The following is a 20,516-nucleotide window of genomic DNA, read 5'->3' on the forward strand; positions in this document are numbered from 1 at the left end:
TTATGCATAAAAATGCGAAGGTTCAGTAGATGCAAGGGCCATTATTCATAGGTTGGTAGAGATTGGTTGTGTGGCTGAAGAAACAGAAAGAAATACTGTTGTCAGAGAACGTGTGAAGGGTTGATTTAACATTTGTCTGCTAAAAATAAAAGCACACATACAGTGCTCACATAAGTGATGAAAAAATAGGCAGTACGTTTATAAAGCCTTGCGGTGCAACAAATGTGCAAGTTCATTTTCCTCACACACCAGTAACACACGCATGCCTAGCTCCCTCTACTGGTTAAAACCTGGGTATTTCATTTGAATTTTGCGATTGGCTGATTTTAGAGGAAGGTGATGTATGATTCGTCATTCGGCATTCATCACCAATCCCTCCATCCTCAGCTGTAACTACAGCCATATGGCTACATGCCCTTTAATGACTGTCCTCTGATCAATGGATCACAAGAGTACAAGTGCAGTGTAGCGTCTTTCAGCTGAATGTTTTGATTTTTCAGCTGGCATGTTAACTGTTTTGATTCAGTCTCACTGCTCTCACAGTGTTGTTTTGTGTATAATAAACAGACAATACAGATTTAGATCACAGCATGAATATACATAATAAGACCCAGGCTATCATGTCCTCGATCACACAAGAGCAAGTAGATAGACTTTATTTTTTCCAAGTGAAATTTGCTTGTTATGGCAGCTTAAGTTACAAAACAACACAATAAGAAAAGTCACGGTTCAGTCATAGTTCAGTCTGAGGTAAATAGATTCACTTTAATGACCTGCATCCAAGTAGAACTTATGTATCTGATGGCCACTTGAAGGCCACGGGACACATACACAATGCCCTGAGAGTAGGTCACAACTCATTCTTGCCTCAGGGTACTTTAGCAGGTAATGAGTGTATGGCTGTATTAACCTTAATCAGCTACTAATAACCCAATAAGCATAAAGGCCATTTATAGTTAGGCCTACTTACAGTCGGTGCATGTGGACAGTTTGGCATGTATCATAAGCTCGAAGCATCACACTATTACACTGACAGCTACATACAGTGTATAGAGTTGTTTGTGTGAAATGAAAAGATGAAAGCCCGTGGAGCGTTTAGCTCCTGAGAGAACTAGACTTCAAACTACAAACTTCAAGTTATACACTACTGTCAGTTTCTGTAGTCAGGGTCAATGGAAAAGCAAATTTCCAGCTTGGATGGGCGGTTAGCTGGACAGCTCTTGGCAAGAAGTTGTTGAAGGGCAGAGAAGTCTGTTCTTAATGGTGCAACACTGCCAACTCTGTGATGAGAGGACTGCACAGTGTCAAAAAAAGTGACCTCTTATCATCATCACTCCCTCAATATTTAGGAAGTGGAGGCGGATTTTAAGGTTTTTAATGATGGTCATTTGGACATTTCTCATGCTGGTCTAAATTAGTCTCTCCATGTAGTGTGTCACATGGAAAGATAGGCCTTTAAAAAGCCAATAAAGGCATTCCACAACAAGGAGCAACGCAGTCAGCAGTCCACTATGTTCCACCTGGGTGTCAGTGACAAGCCCCTAGAGGTTAGAGTGGCAAGCCATCCTCCTTCTACGCCCTGCTCATCCAACGTATTTCCAATGACATGACCACAGCGGTCGACCGAGCAGAAAGACAGCTCAACTTTGTGGAAATGGAGGACGAGAGATTAAAAGACCTGAGACCAGCAGGGGAACTGATGGAAGTCAAAGTGGATGTGCAATCTGAAGATCTGAATTCCACCCACAGAGACACGCGGCCTCTGATGCATGACAGGGATCCCAAAAGAGTCAACAAGAGTCTTAAGGTAACTGATGTGCACCATCACAGGGATTTAATCAACATAAAACGCACATAAACCTTTCGAGAGGACATACGGCACAGGGCAGAGGTAGGTAATGTATGTCTGGAAAAACAGAGAACTTGACAGATCGGTAGAATAAACAAACCCACCGCACGCGCTCTGCATACTGTACCAGTCCTGTCTAGATGCAACACTGATAATGCAAAGCTGAACTGAGGCAGAAATTTATGTAAGGTTTAAAGTAGATTTTATTTTTGGGAGATGATTCATGATGATGAGAATAGCCTTTATTTTTAAATGTAAATATATACACCAATGACTTTCATTTTGTCCTTCCTTCATAGAAAGACTTGCAATTAAATGTTGTAAATATCAATATGCTGTATAATACTGACCTCAAGTGGACATGATCATATACTGTTTTATTTTTCCCTTGCCTATGGTCAGTACATAGGGTTGGAAATATTGTTTAGTGCAGTATATTTGTGCATATTACCCGTCACTGTGCATGTCAAGACTTTGTAATACTCTGCCTACATATCTAAGCCTCCATATCTGAGTATTGCATTTTCCACACTTGGGAAAACTGCCCCAAGAAATCAGTGTCTCTCTCTGTGTGTGTGTCTTAAGGTCACGTTTGAGGATGTGATTGCAGAGCCTCCCTCCGTGCGGAGCTTTGATAAAGTGTGGCTGTGGAGTCACGCCCTGTTTGAAGTGTCCAGATTGTGGTGCTACCGTCTCATCTCCCTCCTACTGGCTGTGCCGGTATCACTGGTAGCAGGGATTCTCTTTGCTGTGCTCAGCTGCCTTCACATTTGGTGAGACAATTGTTACTCTGAGATCAGGTAGACAGATGAACTGCTAAAGATAATTTAGCAGGCAGTTTAAATAAATATATAAAGATTTTTCCTGAGGTTTCTTTCACCTTTTTTTCCTGCTAAAAGGGTTTTTTGTGGGCAAGTTTTTCCTCACTCGAACCGAAGGTCTAAGGACAGAGGCTGTCACTCCCTGTACAGATTGTAAAAGCCTTCCGAGGCAAATGTACTTTGGGCTATAAAAATAAAATTTGATTTGATTTGGTTTCTATTTTTGTAACCAAAGAGATGAGCTCATCTTTTCTCCACTTCCCTGTATCTCTCCAGGTTAATCATGCCCAGTGTGCAGCTCCTTCTTATCAACATGCACTGGGTCCGGACCGTGTGGGGCAGCATACTGAACATTCTCATCAGCCCCTTCTTCACCAGTATTGGAAAGTGCTGTGGTCAGATCACCATCCATCTAGCAAAAGATGAAGGCAGATAGAAAAACACACTGTGTATAAATGTTTGGTTAAAACAGTGGGTACAGAGAAAAAGCAAGTGGTAACATATGACATACTAACTATCACAGATAAATTTGGTAACGCTTTATATCAAGCGCCTTGTAATAACCATTAATTAATAGGTAATAAGGCCCTTGTAAGTCCTTACAACACCCAAACGAAGATTAATAAAGGCATGGCAAAGACATAATGGATGGGTTATGGGTGTTTGTAATGCTATTATGAACAAGTATAAGATACTTATGAGGCTTTTATTAATGTTCTTAAGCATTTGCAAACTGTATTCTTATAAGCGCTTATAAATGTCTTATAGCCTGCTATTAACTGTATTATAATGCCATTATTAACAGTTATATAGGCTTATAAACACACAATAATGTTAATAAGCATCTTGTAAGGACTTACAAGGGCCTTATTACCTATTAATTAATGGTTATTACAAGGACCTTAATATAAAGCGTTACCATAAATTCTTATCTGCATCTTAACTGTTTGTGATTATTTTGTGTTTTTGCTCACCTGTTATTTGTATTTGGCAGGCCGACTTCTAAGTTTTCATGATGCTGAGTTACCTCTCAGCCAGATCCTGAACAAGTGTTGATACTAAAACGATTTAAAATGCAGAATAGCAAGAAGCCATTGTAATTAAACAAAATATAATGCAGAATAGCAAGAAGCCATTGTAATTAAACAAAATATATACAAATGTATCTATTCTGTATATTAATCCAAATATTTTTGGTGAGTTGAGACCAACTTAATTGTTTCTTGAAGTGTGCATCTTTGAGAAAGGCTAATTGATCGCATTCATAAAATTGATGACATTGTAAATAGGTTGAATAAAATCACATTAATTAATTTCAATAAATGTCTTTTTTCAACCGTAATTTACTCGCTTTAATCTTTATTGTTTTGTTTGGACATAAGACTGACGTAATAATATTTTATAATATATAATATAATTGTAATATTTTGGTTGAATTGAGTTAAATTGTGGAAAGATGTCCCCTGGTAAAGTTAATCATAAGCAGTCATAGACTAAATAACAGCAATAACATATAATCTGATTCAGATCGAGAAAGCAGCAAGTATACAGTGTAGCACATTTCTGCAGATATCAATAACATTTTTCTGTTTTATATAAAAACTAAAACATGAGTTGACCGCAATGCAAAAATAATCAAATGTTTTGATATATCAATATGAATTTGAATAAGATAAATGTTTAGTACTCTAGGAGTAGAGTTACAGGTTTACCATCATATCACTGGAGTCTGTGTCATCACGTTAGGTTAGACACTATCTTTATTGACATTACATAGTTTTGAAAATCTGTAACAAAATGTGTTATAGAGCACAATGAACGTATATGAATTGGGTACGACAATAATTGCTTTGATTTTAGAGTAAAGAAGTGTATTGGCTGTCAACAATACCTGGCCACTCTGATCAGCTGAGGCACTTAAAGGAATACTTTGACCTTTATGGAAACATGTTTATTCACTTTATTGCCAAGCGGTATATCAGCAGATTGATACCACATATGAAGCTTCAGGCATGGAAGATTGGAAACAGGTTTTATGTTTTGAACTTTTTCCTGGCTGATCACAGTAACATCCTGGAGTTGTTACTGTGTGGTTTCCAGGCAGCCAAAGGAGTCACTGGCACATTTCTTCCTGTTAAAGTACAACCCGTTGTTTTTACAGTTCTTTTTTTGCTATGGATAAAAATAAAACAAGATATAACATTCAGCTTCAGTGGTGGCGGTAGGCAGAGTTTGTTACCTTTAGACAAAACTAACTTATGCAAAGCTAAGATTACCAGCTGCTGGGGGTACAGTGTTGAAGTGACAGACATGAGAGTGGTATAAGTTTTCTCATCTAACTCAGCAAACAAGTGCATTTGCCAGAATATGGAATATGGAAAAATAATAATACATTAAAGATGTATGTGTCACACACAGCACTGTTCATTTCAATGGAAGCACCACCTATATTTGTAAAGTAACTTGGGTTACTGATACCCACTATTGCCATTACATTCTATATGTCTCTAAATATAGATCTGTGAGCCATGCATGTCTGTCTACATTAAATGAAAGACAGGAGCCAGTGCAGTCTCAGCTGATTGCATTGACACCCATAGAGGCAGAGGTATGCCCACCATGAATCTCTGCGGAGCTATTTCTGTCTCTCTGCCTCCATGCCTAACTGGCCTCCACTCTCTCCATTGCCACACCAAGAATACTCCTCTAATTGGGTTGGCTCCTGATCACATGCAGTCTGATCCCATTCCTCCACTCCCTCCTCGTCCCTGTCTCTGCCACCGGGGGAACCAGCGCAGGGAATGCCAAACCATGCACCGCAGTCACGCTTCCTGTACTGTTCTTACACCCCATCCAGTGAGATAAATAGCAACAGAGAGCTGGGGGGGTGCTATGAGACCTTGTACCACATTTCACAGGCACCGCCTCCTCTTCCCCTCTTTTTTGGAGTTTGTTTATGCAATATGCTGATATAGAAACCTATGACAGATAGCAACAACTGCACAGCTTAAGGAAGAGTGAATCAGAGTCTTATTTTGGGAGACTATTGAATTTTATATAGTTGATCTCGGCACAATCTGAAAATATCTGGAATGAAAAGGCTTAGGACACACCTTGTGTGAACTCTATTCTGGACCAAAGTGCCAAATGACTGAAGCACTTTATTGTTATAACTTTGATTACGTTGAGTATAATCCAACAGCAAATGCTATATTTTCCTTTCTCTCCATCCCAATGACTGAACTGCATGCTTTTAAATGTCAACATGCTTTTTTTACACATAGCAAATGCAAAGAAACACCAGCGTTTACAAGTTACCATGCAATACAGGCAAACAGGCATAACAACACTCATGCCACCACACAATTTTACAATAAATGTATTGATTAAAAACATATTACATTCCCAAGTGCAGAATAGTAGTGCTACTCTACAAGTGTGTGTGTGTAGGCTATTGAGTTACAGTGACAGAAGAGCTACAGTAGAGTTTTTCAAAATGACATAATGTCAACAAATAGAGTGACATCTACTAACTTTGTTGGACCACCTGACTTACAGTATCAAGCATGATAAAAGTAATAAGTTTGCTCCAGGGAAGTGTATTGAAAATATTAATGTCTATTTTTGTCTTTTCTGTCGTGCAATTTAGTTGTAAAGTCTTTTTTTATTTTCAAATGAAGCTCAGTTTTAGCATAGAAACTGGCTGAAGCCAGAGCAGGAGGGTGTGTTTGTGCTCACTGCCTCACTCTGTGGTGGAAGTTCGTGCCACTGTGCAAACCCTGCCCAGTTAGACCGTCGAGTCCATGTGAAATGTGACACAACCCTGGGTTCTCCTTTAAGGCATGCCTTTTCTGTGTGTGCGCATTACATTGTGTGTGTGTGTGTCCACTTTGTGTATGTGTGTGTTTGTGTGTCTGGGTGTCTATGTGTGTGTGTGTGTAGGGTGGGGGTCAGGCCTCCATTTTTACCAGGACGTCTGCAGCAGCTGTCCACTGGCATGCCAGAGGGAGCGTCACAGTGGAGATACAGGGGTTCAGAAGTGAACTGAGGCGTTTGATCCAGGAAGGTTTACTCTCACTGTCTTTGGCCCATCCAGGACCTGCAAGCCCACCATGGCGGATCAGTACCAGTACAACACCAATGAGGAAAAGATTGTGAAGGACAGCCACACAAAGGAGATCGATCTAATTAACAGAGATCCCAAGCAGATCAATGAGGACGTGGTGAAGGTTTGTGCAGCATGGAGACACCGCCCTGTCATAGCAAGGCTTAAGAACATAACCTGTGTCTTTGCATGTGTGAAAGCATGAGAAAACTAATAAAGTGTTTAGTAGAACCAAAGACAGGACAACAAGTTATTATACTGTCTGGAAAACCCTTAAATAGACCAAGTGCTATTCCTGTTGCCTGAGCAGAACATGGAGTTTATTTTGGGATTGAGGTAGAAGACTGTGAAACTGATACACTGGGGTTGACTACTGTTTATCCTGCGATTGTTGCCATGTTATCACCACAAAATATTTTCTATAAGAAAGGGACCGAGTATACATTAAGATTATATTTTGTTTCATTGGTAGCAGTAGTAGTTCATGTACAGTAAACAGGGTCAGTGACAGCGGTAAATCATGACTTATGAGTAAGAGTTTAGTGTCTGCGTGGCTTATTTTGGAGTATGAGCTACATGTCTGCTCAACACGAGAGGCTATTGATTTATTGATTATGTATTTTTAACTGAACGGTTTGTTAACCTTACTCCTAATAGTCCAGTCTAGGAGTTAGTAGATGATAAATTAGCACTTAGATTTCCAATCCATGCAGTTTACTTTGCCTTGCCACTAAACTAAGGTGGATCTGTAACATATATTGAACCCCAGTTAGTGCAGGAATCTTATCTTTGGAGTCATCAGATTTACCAACTTTGGACAACACTGGTGTGCAACTTTTGTGGTCTCTCGATGCATTTGACTCTAAAAGCTAAAAAACAAAAAAGGCCAGGTCTTGTAGACAAAATATAAAACAGTGCATGTCCAGCCATTCATTCAGAGGATAATCTCTGGCTGCTCTCTCTGCAGGAAACGGACAGCGACTCATTACTTTCCAAACTGATCCTATCCAGTGGTCTGAAAGAAAAGAAAAGGTTTTAGATGTGCAGTGCATTTGCTTCCCATGATTACAGACAAGTTAATTAACATTTTATAGCCCCATCTTAAAAATATGACAGCGCCCAAAAGACCAGATCATACATACTGAAAACTGAAAAAAAGATGGACCATTGTACAGCCACTCTCATGCATTTTACATGAGGTGAACCTTGGAAAGGGGCTTTTAGAAATATTTGGATCCAACATTAAAAGTCAGTCCACAACTTTCCCTGTATGCTTCTACAAGTTTTTTTTTTTATTCTATGCAGTGCATAAAGATAATTGGTTTCTCTGCATAATTTTGACCCCAACACTCTGCAGCGTTCACAAGCATTATCTTTACACTCAGCGTTGGCATGTGCATATTACTTTGAGCCCACTGTGGTCTGATGAAGGGAGGTGGAAAAAAAGGCCATATGCACTCATTGATGTGAATTAATGAAAGCCTCTTTTTTAATTTTCCAACAGGTGGAGTTTGAGGATGTCATTGCAGAGCCTGACGGTACACACAGCCTGGATGGGGTGTGGAAGCTCAGCTACACCACCTTCACTGTGTCAAAGTACTGGTGCTACCGCATCTTGTCTGCTGTCTTCGGTATCCCCGTTGCTCTGCTCTGGGGCTTCCTGTTTGCATGCATCTCCTTCTGCCACATCTGGGCTGTGGTTCCCTGTATCAAGAGCTGTCTGATTGAGTCCCAGTGCATCAGCCGCATCTACTCTCTCTGCATCCAGACCTTCTGTGATCCCTTCTTCGAAGCCCTGGGCAAGATCTTCAGCAGCGTCCGTGTTGCAATGCGCAAAGAAGTCTAGTACTCACACAATCTTGTTTATAGTATGATCGGATGAAGTGTGGTATCTATTTTATACACCAGAAGATCAGTCCTGGCATCTTACTTACTCCCTGACACTCCTCCTCCCTTCATCACATGCTGTCCCCCACCCTCCCACCCGCAAGTTCTCCGCTCTGAGTCCTGACATGCCCGGTGTGCCTTTTTGCCACCAGAAGCTCTGTGACAGCTGCAGTAGGCAGCATGGTTCTGTGACAGCTCTGGCACTCCTGGCGGACTCAGCGCGCCTCACTGAGAGGGAAGAGGGCTGCCTGCCATAATGAGGATCTGTCTGCCCTCATTTATTTGTATCACAAAAAGCACAAACAATAGCTCCTCAGTCACAACAAATGAAATGAACACCCCAACCCCGCTGTACCTGTGGACAGTGCTGCCTGTATGCATTACGTTTGGCCATTCTTAAAAATCATATTGATGCTGTTGCTGTGTGATTTATTGTATAACTTTGTATTGATTGAATTTCAGAATATGTAACCTTATTAGAAAAGCTTTAACAAAAAGAAAGGAATTTTCTCTACCTGATTTTTTTTGTCTTTATGTATTCAGAAATCATATTGTTATGTATTTCCCTCTTCTGCTGTGGTGACGCCACAGTGACGTTTAGGTTGTGACTTTCAGATGTGAGAATTATTTTCGGAACCAACCACGTGGAAAATCTTCCTTTTATCAAATTGTGATGAGTAGAATATTAAACCTACTTTTGCATATTTCAGTGACGTACTGTATGTGTAAGCAAGTATGGACACAAATACTGATGCAGTAAAGTAAAAACATCTCTATGAGACCCATTTGAATGTTCCACACTGTTATTAGATTATGTAGAAAGGTTTAATATCTTTGCTGCTATCGTGCAAAATATATACGGGCTGAAACTAATTTAAAGACACTTTACAATTGATGAGAGTGCAATAGGTTTATTGCACCGCCGGTTCAGTGTTTGATTGAAAGTATATTATTTGTATTGTTTCAAATCATTCTGAGAGGCTTGGGAAATACATTTTTAAGATTCACCAAACATCTTAACCGTGTTTCAGTGATATTTTCTTCACCTTCTGTCACATCAGGTTGCTGTTATGTATCTTTCCTCTCTGTTTGAGATCCATTATTGATGATTCAGTGACACCTGTCTTTGTTTATAACCTCAACGTGTTTCTTCCTGTCTGATTCCTTTATCGTGTTAGAGTTTATATGAGCGGAAACGGCACACTGTGTCGGATTAGGCATAATTCTGATTAGTGAACTGCATTAACCAGTGAACTTAATGAGCAAGAGTGATTCGTTTGTCAAAACTATAGTGTCGGTGAACATGCCTAATACATGAATGCATTACATGCAACAAATTCTCTGCAAATACAGATCTCGTGAGTTTAATTTTGTATTTATTTAATTTGATTAATTGAACTTGTATAATTACCGACATACTGCCCTCCACACTTACTGACATCTTTAACGGATGGAAAAATGACTCCCAGTTTCTGAACATGAAATTCATAGCAAAGGTCTTTGATGTGTTCTGTCTCTACTACTTGCCAAATGTTGCCATTAAAAGACTTCAAAGAATTTCTCCATATGTAATATTCTCCACAGTTGTGCAGCTGCCTTATAAAAGGTCACTTTATCAAGTCTACAAGGGAAGTAATTACTTGAAAACGTCATTTTGGCACTTCATTAACTAATCCTGTGACCCACGCAAGAATAAAATTAAAGCAATACTTTTAGCAGCATAATGCAGTTGAATATTCCAGCAATAACTAAGCTTTATAATGAACTTGTCTGAGGCCTGTAATGATAGTTCTGTTTGTGGTGTTGTATCATTATATTGTAAATACAGTTCATGGTGGTACTTACTGCATCTCAACTAAAATTGAACCACATGAGCTTCACAAAGTTAGTGTTTATTGCAGAGATATTGCTTTTTTCCCCCTTTTTATTGTGCAGCTTTTAATCAGGTAACTCCTCATTATTGTAATTATTGTGGTAAATGATGTGTTGTAATTAAAATAACAGTGGACAGCTTACACTCCAGGAGGCTCGTACACTTGAACCATTAAGAATGAATTAAACAGAAAACAACAGCCTGATGATTAATTAGTTTTACGACAAAGAATTCTAGAGTGAATACCTTTGTTGTCTCTTTTTTTGTTGTTGGGTCTTTTCAAGCTTTATTTGATAGAGACAGATGAAGAGTGACAGGAATGCTGGGAGAGAGACACGGGGAATGAAACGTTAGATTCGAAGCCTGGGCTTCCGCGGCGAGGACTGAGCCTTCGCAGATGGGGCGGCTGCTCTACCTACTGAGCTAAACCACCCACCTTTGTTGTCTCTTCCTGGCAGATAATGCGTAATCTCAAGCGGCAATTACTGTCTCGAGATCCCTCCAGAAGCATGAGTCACTTCAGTTCACCCCAGTGGCGAGCACGGTGCCCAACCCAATAATGCATTTTAGGGCTGAGGTGAACAGGATGTTCAAAGTTTCAATATGCTGCCAAGAATTTGCAGGAACTCAGTGTATTGATTTAGCGCCGACAAACATCCCTTTAGAACATTTCCCTCAACGGTGCCAAAGATTTCCTCAGCCGTTTCAGGAGGCAAAATGAGTTTTAATGAGCATCTGCTCGTTTCACATAGAACAATATCTCAAGTAACACTTTACATTTATGCAATCCACTGCAAATGTAACAAAGTGAACAACATTAAACACAATATTTATAACAGGTGAGCAGTTTCATCATAATACAGACAAAGAGGAGCCATAAGCTTTGCTGGTGACAACAACTGAAGAGAATGGCCGGCAATGGTTGCTGAAAAAAAAATCATTCAAGCGTTCTCTTGTCCTTCACTTGCACTGCAAATATGTAAATATATACTGTACATCTAAAACACACAAAAAGATTGCTCAGCTTGGCCCGTGGTTTTCTCATAAGTTTTTATGAACAAAATATCGCACCCTTAATAATATTCTGTACACTTTTCTTCACAATTCCATTTCCACTTTACACTGTAAATAAAAGATTTAAGACTTTTGTTGTTGTCTTCCCTTCTGAGCTTGGAGAGTAAGCCTCAGGGCGAGAGGTATCTAACAGAGTTGAACTGCTGGATTTAATGGGCATTGGTTGTGACAGACAGGTGGGCAGCTTGAGAAGAGGAAAAGGTGGGCTTATGTGGTGGAAGTCTGTGTGATGCTTCTCTGACTGCTAGTGCTCTTAATGGCAAAGGTTGAGGAGTTGCTCTTGTGACTGGAGTCAAAGTCACGCTCGCAGCGGCACTGGGATGATTTGAGGTAGTGAGTGGAACAGCACAGAAAATTCTGCCTAAGATCCTGGAACAGATGCCCAGCGAAGCACATGTAGATCCATGGGTTACAGCAGCTGTTGAGGCTGGCCAGCAGCATGGAGATGATGAAGGGCATGGCTGCAGGAGATGAGACAGAGAGAGGAACAAAAATATTAACACTAGTTTGTTATTTCTGTAAAAGTACATATGTTAGTGACTGGTTTCTCTTTCAGTGACTAAGGGTATTTACATAAATAATCATTTGTGCACTTTACTTTATCTATTGTAGAGGATGTTGGATGATCAATATCCCAACCTATTAGATGAATTGCCACAAAGTCTGGCACAGATATACTTTTTTTATTTTTTTGTGGTTTAAGTGAAGATATTGTGTGGACCTCAGTGGACCTGAGTCTGGGTGCTCAAACAAGCTGCCCATGAAGGCACCCACCCGTCAATCAGAGTGGCGATGCTGTTGTTTCAGTCCTACAGTTTTAACTGTTTGACTAAATATATATATCTGGATGGATTCTCAGACATCAGAGGTCCTTGTTTTTTTAGAACGCATGGAGTTTTCTAAAACTGGGAGAGGCTAAAAATGTTCCTCAAACAACATCGTGGTAATACATCATGACAAGTAACCCGCATTGGCATGTTGGATGACATTTTACAGTACACTACATCCAACTGACATTTGGCAAATGAGTTTCGGATTCATGTAATTGGCTCATATCCCGTATTTAACCTCTTCATACTGATTGGTAATCTTTCTCTCAGCCTGTCTGCACTCCTGCTTTTCTCATGTTGCCACTAATGATGGTCCCTGAACTCGAACGAAATTGCTCAGCGCAAATGATCTCTGGAAGGGCACGAAAGTCACACACATGATTAATAAGAATTTATTGTCAAGCCATTAGGGGGTTTGATTTATGAGACTTAAACACGAGTGTAACTGAGTGTAGATCATTCAATTACCCTTCTACTACCATGTCATAGGTTTTCTAATCTATTTTTGAACAAGCGCTGCGCTGCAATCTCTCAGATGTACAAAATGTAGTGAGTACTGAAACTATTATGAAATGTGCACTGTTACACAAAACCTATAAACCATGCATCGACTTGCTCTAACACAGACTATAATGCTGGGATGGATGAAGGAATAATGCTTCATTGGAGACCGTGCAAAAGACCAACTGGTGGCAATCGAGAATTCTTATCAGGGTGGAAGACAGCAGTAGCTGGACCTAATTTGAATAATAAGGAGAACTATCACAAAAAAGTCTTTGGTGAATTGGCCTGTGGTGTCTTTCACAAGAGAATGATAAATCACATTGTGAACGAAAAGGCAGAACAATCATCCCCTGGGTGGTACGTCAGTCTGACTGTCAGAGCTGATACTCAGCAGCCCAAAAGACTCTTCAGCGATTCATTAATGGGAACACTTAATGCTGATTCCTGTTCCCTGGAGGTAGACGCACACTAAAAAACAAAAGTAGACTTTTGCATTAAATGATTTGAGTAGAATTTCTTTGAGAGGTCTTTCTGTGCATATATACGTTTCTCACTGCTTGTAAAGACACTATGAAGTGACCTTTATGAGGAAAAAAAAAATTAACACTTAGAGATTGATCACTGGGCTTCGTGTCCACTAAGCACTTAATGCAAATCAATAGTACACACAGTGTGAGTCAGTGTCTGAGGGCACCGGGCTTAGCAGGGGGAGGTGTTTGTGTTAACAGATTTTTTAGAGAAGTTTGTGTGAGTGTCTGACTCAGGGTTTAACCTTAAGGCGTTTTTGTCCTCTACGTAATGAAATCTGCCTAGCTATTAAATGTGAAATCACAGTGATGTCGAACCTTAGAGAAAGGGGACATCTTATCGTCTTCTGACCTTTCCAAAAATCGTATTGATAAGCCTAAGGCGCTAAAAATGGTTAACTGCCTATCTGTTAAAGGTCCCAGCTCTTTCACAGTTAAATCCAAGTCTGATGAATTGAATATCTCAATCCTTCTGGTGGAGCTTTGAGCGGCGATGTGTGCATTTGTTCATGCATCTATAAGAATAGACTGATTGGCTTGATTGCATGTGTGTGTGTGTGTGTGTGCTATATCACTTCCCATATGTTTTCTGGCTTTCTTGATGAAGATTGAGAGCACTATCACATCTGTGCAGCAAATATGGTGCTTCAGCCTGCAATCAATTAGTTTAGTTTGACATGAAGACTGGCAATAAGAGGAAATGGCCAGTGTGGCTCTGTTCAAAGGTAACAAAGTCACCTACCAGAACCTCTGAAACTCGCTATATTAATACGTCAGGTTTTGTTTCTCTAATTTGTGCAAAATATGTAGTGTGACAGTGAGAATTTGCCATTTTTATGTAAGGGCTATGTGCTGGACTGCTTCTTGGCCAGGTAACTAGTTTGTTGTGTAACTCTAAAAAAGACAGCAATTATGTGTATTTTTTTTTAAATGTCAGACTATACACTTGAACAAATTATTCATCTAACGCTAATTGTTTCAAGGGAGATGCAGATGACATGATTATTTCAGTAATGGGCCAGAGTCGAGAAAGTGTGGGAGTCCGCATATAGATTCGCTGCTGCCTATACATCCTGTTTCTACTAAAAGTGTCCTTTTAAAAGAGAGACTGCAACCTATAAGTAGCAAACCTCCATTTATGTTGAAGCATCCGTTTGATTGATGGAGGGAAAGATGTATTTATTAGGTAATTTGCAGAGGTAATTGTTGGTAATTGTTTTCCATGATGGTTCTAATCTTTCCTGCACTAAGGAAAATGACCACAATCACTTTTCATGACAGTTTTCATGTCTGATAATGTTTTGTTACATAAAACATGCTATGGATCTATTAAATGGGAACATATTAAAAGTGATTATATGGAGTGAGCCATGCCATAGCATAATTTGTGTTTGTGACATCTGCTGCTTTAGTGCAAATACATTACTGCAACCTGGAATCTCTTCCAAACATTAACTACAAACTACAACTACACAATTTTACCTATTAATATTAATGATTTCTGAGATTGAAACACGTTTGTACTGTAGAGTTTCTTCCTTAAGGACGTTCAGTTCCAAGCTGTGTTGGTCTTTGGCTCTAATGGACACTTTATCTGCACACACATACGGGTGACACTCCAGCCTATCTTTTGTACACAAACACTGGCACGTGTCACTGCCAATTCTGGCCTTTCTGAGTGCTGTTCACGTGGAGGAAAGCCATCAGACATCAGCCTCCTCCCTGCACTCATCCAGGCTCTGCAGCAGAAAATGAGTCAATCATTTTCTTTTCTGTCCATTTCCAAAGGCTTGAGCACATGTGTTGGTCTTCTCTGGCTACTGTAACTTTGAATATCATCGTGAGATGTAGCATCAGAGCTGATTACTATCATACATCAGTGTATGGAGCAATATGCCTCCTTGGTGTTGAAGAACTGGCTGACAGTTGAGCGTATTGTGCAACAGTTTAGCCCCAAAGTGTCAATGTTGGCATGAACAATGAGGAGGATGACAGCGATACACAACCAGTCAGCAGGAACATTTTACACAAACACATAGAAGAAAAAAAAGAAAAGAACCAAAGCCTGAAACGTCTGTTTGGTCTTTTGAGACACTTCCTGGCATTATTGTCTTATTTTAGACTGTTTGTGTGGAAAATGTTTGTCTTTTTAATTTTTGTCTGAGGAAATAGGCAATAATGTACGGGAAAAAAGTTGTGTGTTGTCTCTGGGGTACTTGTTTATTTCCATTAACAGATTTGATACATATTATTAGCTATAATTAGATTTACCCTTCACTTTTACAAACAGACAAATTATAACCACACATCTTTACTTTTCACAAGGCTATAACTTAAATTGTCTTCTCAGTTCTGCCAAACTATAATAAAATAATGGAAGGAGCACAGAGGCACAATGCAGATATATTGTGAAGTTGAAGTGGCACATTAAATCTTTTTCAGTCTGTTGTTGTTTGGGTGTGGTCATCGATAAATGTATGGACCGCATACAGTAGATGGCTGCTTAGTGGCCTATTGTGGTTAAATGTCAACGACGCACTTCAGCGTGCCCCACAGGCACAAATACAAGCAGCTTGGCGCGTGGTGGTGCACACTAATTTGATTAATGATTAGCCGTCAGTTGGTCTCTGAAGCGTGGGGAGGGTCAGAGCAAACTTTAAAAAATTATCTGTGCAGTTTTTTTCCTCTTGTTTACTTTAAAGGTCTTATCACTATATTTTCTAACCTCACAACAGGTGAATTATTATCCATAATGTGAGAATATGTAAGGCACAAAATATAGGTCTATTTGTCTCATTTGTATCCGTGGTGTAAACAAACCAAACAGCTTGGATAAAACATTAGATTAAGATTAGTTGTCTAGTGTTAGACCTATCAGTCAGTTTAGAAATGACAGCATGTTCTAGGTTTATATTTTAACTGTGTGTTTTTTCCGTTCAAAATGCAAATGTCACAAACAGTCGATTGTCACATATATGTGACGTGTGTTTTGCATTTCAGGGCGTTTGTGATTTTAGCAGACAGGTGAAATAATCCAAGATTTATTCTGCGTTTTTTAATAATTCCTCCTGTCAAACCTCATGCACTGTTATCAATCAGGGCTTCAGCTCAGTGGCTGGAAACTCTCTGTCATCCGCACCGCACCCTGGCTGGCTGGCTGGCTGGGTTATTTATCCTGATACTAGAAGAGCAGATTCTGTTTTCTATAAGTCAACCATTAAACTCAAGTGCTCGACCCAGTTGGATCAATAAAACAAAATAAACACATCTCAAAATTGCGATTTTGTTGTCTCACTTTGCTCCAAGTGCAAGCAAACGCCGGCATCCTCGTGCGTAAAGAGCACTGATGCGCACAGCAAGAAGGACGCGTCGGTCAAAAATCTGCAGTAATTTTCACTGAACAATTGTGCGAAAAATGTGCAAACATAAGCAAAAGATTTGTAGTATTGAAGTGTTTTAAAATCTTTCTGATGCGTAATGACATTATGGGTAAATAAATCTTTGCGCAGCACTGGCGCGCACTCGGTATGATAAACTTTAAAATTCAACCTACCCTCACGAGGCGCTGCTGGATCCCACGCAGACCACATCTGGACAGAGAAAAAGGGGGTCCAACAGACGATATAAGCCAGAACGATCACAAAAGTCATTTTCACTGTGGTTATCTTCGCCTTGGAGATGAGCTTAACGCTGCTCACACGAGCCAGCGTGTTGCCTTTGGAGGTTTTGGGCGTCAGACTTATACACTGCTCCCGCCTGGTTTTCAGTTTAAAGTTTTGCCATATTTTGAAGCTTATCAGCCCATAGCAGATGCTCAATATTGCCACCGGAATGATGTATATGGTGAGGCTGATCCATGTGATATATGCTTTGGCTCCCCATGGCTTCACGAAATCACCCCAGCAGTCATACACTCCTGATCCGGCCGAGCCAACCTCTCTCAGGGAAAAAATGAACATCTGTGGGACACTGAAGAGCAGGCTCAGGACCCAGGAAAATATGACATAGAAACGGTCTTTTCTCCTGTGCAAAGAACGAAGAGGCTGACAAATTGCCAAACATCTGTCTACGGACATCAAAACCAGCATGTAAGTGGAGGCGAACATCCCAACGACCTGTAGGTATTTCACCAACCTGCACAAAATGTCCGGTCCATAGAACCGAAATGTAATGTCCCAGATAAGTTGAGGGAGAACTTGAAATATCGCAACAACCAGATCTGCGATGCTCAGGTGCTTCATGAAGTAATACATACGGGATTGGCTATGCTTGGTGGTGTGGATGGCCAGCAGGACGCACAGGTTCCCAGTCAGCGCCAAAAACAGCACGAGTGCGAGCACAGTCACCTCCACCTTCGCCACCTCTTCATTCCGCTTCAGGGGGTTCGTCTGATTCAACCAACCGGTCCCGTTAACCAGACTTGAGTTCCTCCAGGATTCGTTAAACTGCCAAAAGTCACTTTCATTTGAAATACCTTCCATTGCCGCAGTCTTGTCCTCTGCAGATGCGTCAGGGTTGTGCAGTCATGCAATGGCTGAAACAGTCACCTGAAGGGGGTTTCTCTTAAGTGGTCAAAGTCTTCCTTCCTCCTCACAGGTGACAAGAAGAAGCGTGAGGCTCAAAACATATTTCTGAAGAGTTAAACAAGGATTGGTTGGACCTCAATCACCCATGCTTTCTAAAAAAAATCTAATTTAAAAAAACTGAAGAATGTGTCAGAGTGAAGAGCAAATATTTCCAATAATCTAAATAATATGAAATATTTGGCAAAATGTGGGCAGCTGAAGAAAAGTAAACTTAAGCTGCAGTAATGCAGAGTGCACCTAAAAAAAAGCAGCTGAACTATACGTGACTATTATACCTCACTGGTTATAGGTGATTCTTCAAAATCCTAGTCTGAGTAAATCCAAAGAATTAACAAAACAAAAACAAAAAAACAAACAAACACATATACATACATATATATGTATATATATATAGTACTTTAAAAATCAAAATCGGGAAATAAAAATGTTACAAGGGAAAAAAAAACGCAGCAGGAATTGAAAGCTCCATCATCATCTCTGGTAAAAATCAGAATGACCAGCACGACAGCACATAAGCCCCAGTTATATCTGTCCCCGGTAAAAACGGTAAACAGTCTTCCCCATTAGCACCACAAGGTGGCGCTGTGAGACATTGATCAGTACCCTCTCTGTCCGGCTCTGCAGCCATGGAGCTCCCAGAGCATGAACTCCCAGATCTGCACTGAATCAACTGGATCTCATTTTATTTTCACCAAGACCATCTGAGAAGATTTTTTTGTTTGACTTGGTGTGGAATTACAAAACTGTCCGTGCTGGTTTTGGGTGAGAAAGCTGTGGCATCACTGTCATTGGATATGTATTTTTTGGACAGAATTTGACTTAAACTAAAGGTTAGATGCAAATATCATTCAAATGAAATGAGAACAAATGCAAACATAGTTTCTCTTTAGCTACATGGTCAATTTTACAACCAAAAAATAAAAATAAATAAAAAACCCAGTTTGTGTAGATAAGAGAGATTACACAGTTCTTTTTATAACCATGATGTAAAAGTCAATTCACTTAGTGTGTTATCTACTTATTATGAATGAAAGGTTGAGTTTGTTCTGCACATATGTTCTTAGAGAACACCTGCTGTCAACACAAGTTTTTTATTGTCCATATCTAATTGCCTGTTAGACTAGATTTATGACTCGGTTGCTTTGAACTTTGGGAAAAACCTATTGAGGATTCAAGGAAACAGTCCAAGATGACAGAAATAACAGCTTATTTTAGAGCTGATTTTGCTTCAGTAGCTTTAATTTATTAGAAAAGACAACAAACGGTGATGATGATTTTTGACACTCACACGTGTGGGGTAAAAATGTGTACTGTAACTCTTTAGACAAAATACAACAAAGAAGATCTCCTTAATGCGTTGTCCACGTATCGTTTGACATATTGCGTATACATAGTTTTTTCCCCATGTGTACAGCTAAAAATTTACTGGCAGTGAAACCTGCCTCATGTTAATGCCCATGTGCTACATTCCAGTGATTCCCCTGAACACACATATCTTCCTTCTTCCCATTTGTGCTGCCAAGTTCAATCCTGCTTTAGTATTTACAGACAAAAAAAAAAGATAATGGTCGTTATTATCACTGAATTGATGATGGTGATGGTGAAGTGCATTACTCAAGATTTTTAACAACATAAAAAAACAAGATAGATGAACGCAGAAAGCATAATGCAGAAATGTCTCGGTGAGTGAATGACACTGGACAGATGGGCTTGTAACAGAAAGATTTGTATTAATCTCTGTGTAAAATACCAGTCGTCCGTCATTCTGCCACCTGAATTCTGTTTTAGTGCTTTGTAGTACTGAAACAAGATACGCCATGCATTAATTAAGACCGAACACCTTGTAGACATTAGTAAGTAAAAGTAATAAAAGGCTGAATCACTTTTTGACACACATTATTTTTTTTTTAAATAGGAAAATGCTGGATTATATGATTTATTAAACACAGATACACCAAAGATAACAGTATTAGAAATACTGAAAAGTGGGATTAGTGTGCAACTGTGTGGCTCTCTCTAAATTTTCCTATCTAGAGAGAGATGATACCTCTTTTTGTGGTTTTGGAAAATGGCACATCCACAGGAATGTCAAAGCAGTAACATGAAGACTAAAGATGATCCAACAGTGACTGGAAATCAAATAAACAAAGACAAGGTAGAATGATGGTACATTAAATCCAGTGATGTGACTTGTACGTTTTGATTAAATGCATCTAATGACCTCACTTAACTACATATTTAGTGACACATGAAATGAGCCAGCATGTGAGGCATTAAATTTGAACATAGCCCGAAAACATAAAAAAAAAAAAAAAGTGCAATTCCTCTGAATTGGAGAGTTTGGCACCATTAGACCATTGCGACAGCTTGGCAGAAAGTTATTAGCAAATTGATGAGTGCTCACAGTTTCATGGAAGTTGTAGATGTGGAATAAAGTGATGTGTTTTCATAGTTTCATGC

General features: G+C 39.7%; 3 protein-coding genes across 3 annotated transcripts; 2 read left to right on the top strand and 1 right to left on the bottom strand.

Moving 5' to 3' along the window:
• Positions 1-1,574: 1,574 nt before the first annotated feature.
• Positions 1,575-3,188, top strand: LOC104930495 (caveolin-2). Its single transcript, XM_027279791.1, has 3 exons — positions 1,575-1,807; positions 2,435-2,622; positions 2,947-3,188. The coding sequence occupies exons 1-3, from the start codon at positions 1,607-1,609 to the stop codon at positions 3,104-3,106; spliced, it is 549 nt and encodes a 182-aa protein (XP_027135592.1). The 5' UTR covers positions 1,575-1,606; the 3' UTR covers positions 3,107-3,188.
• A 3,373-nt stretch (positions 3,189-6,561) lies between these two features.
• Positions 6,562-10,344, top strand: cav3 (caveolin 3). The gene is made up of 2 exons (XM_019263468.2): positions 6,562-6,899; positions 8,280-10,344. Exons 1-2 carry the CDS (start codon positions 6,783-6,785, stop codon positions 8,619-8,621), a joined length of 459 nt encoding a protein of 152 aa, XP_019119013.1. The 5' UTR covers positions 6,562-6,782; the 3' UTR covers positions 8,622-10,344.
• Positions 10,345-11,216: 872 nt separating this feature from the next.
• On the bottom strand, positions 11,217-18,475 carry oxtra (oxytocin receptor a). The gene is made up of 2 exons (XM_019263467.2): positions 17,024-18,475; positions 11,217-12,070 (listed from the first exon to the last, which is right to left on the bottom strand). The coding sequence occupies exons 1-2, from the start codon at positions 17,949-17,951 to the stop codon at positions 11,817-11,819; spliced, it is 1,182 nt and encodes a 393-aa protein (XP_019119012.1). The 5' UTR covers positions 17,952-18,475; the 3' UTR covers positions 11,217-11,816.
• Between the last annotated feature and the right edge of the window lie 2,041 nt (positions 18,476-20,516).

This window comes from Larimichthys crocea, chromosome VI, assembly GCF_000972845.2.
Source record: "Larimichthys crocea isolate SSNF chromosome VI, L_crocea_2.0, whole genome shotgun sequence".
In the NCBI taxonomy this organism is placed as follows: domain Eukaryota; kingdom Metazoa; phylum Chordata; class Actinopteri; family Sciaenidae; genus Larimichthys; species Larimichthys crocea.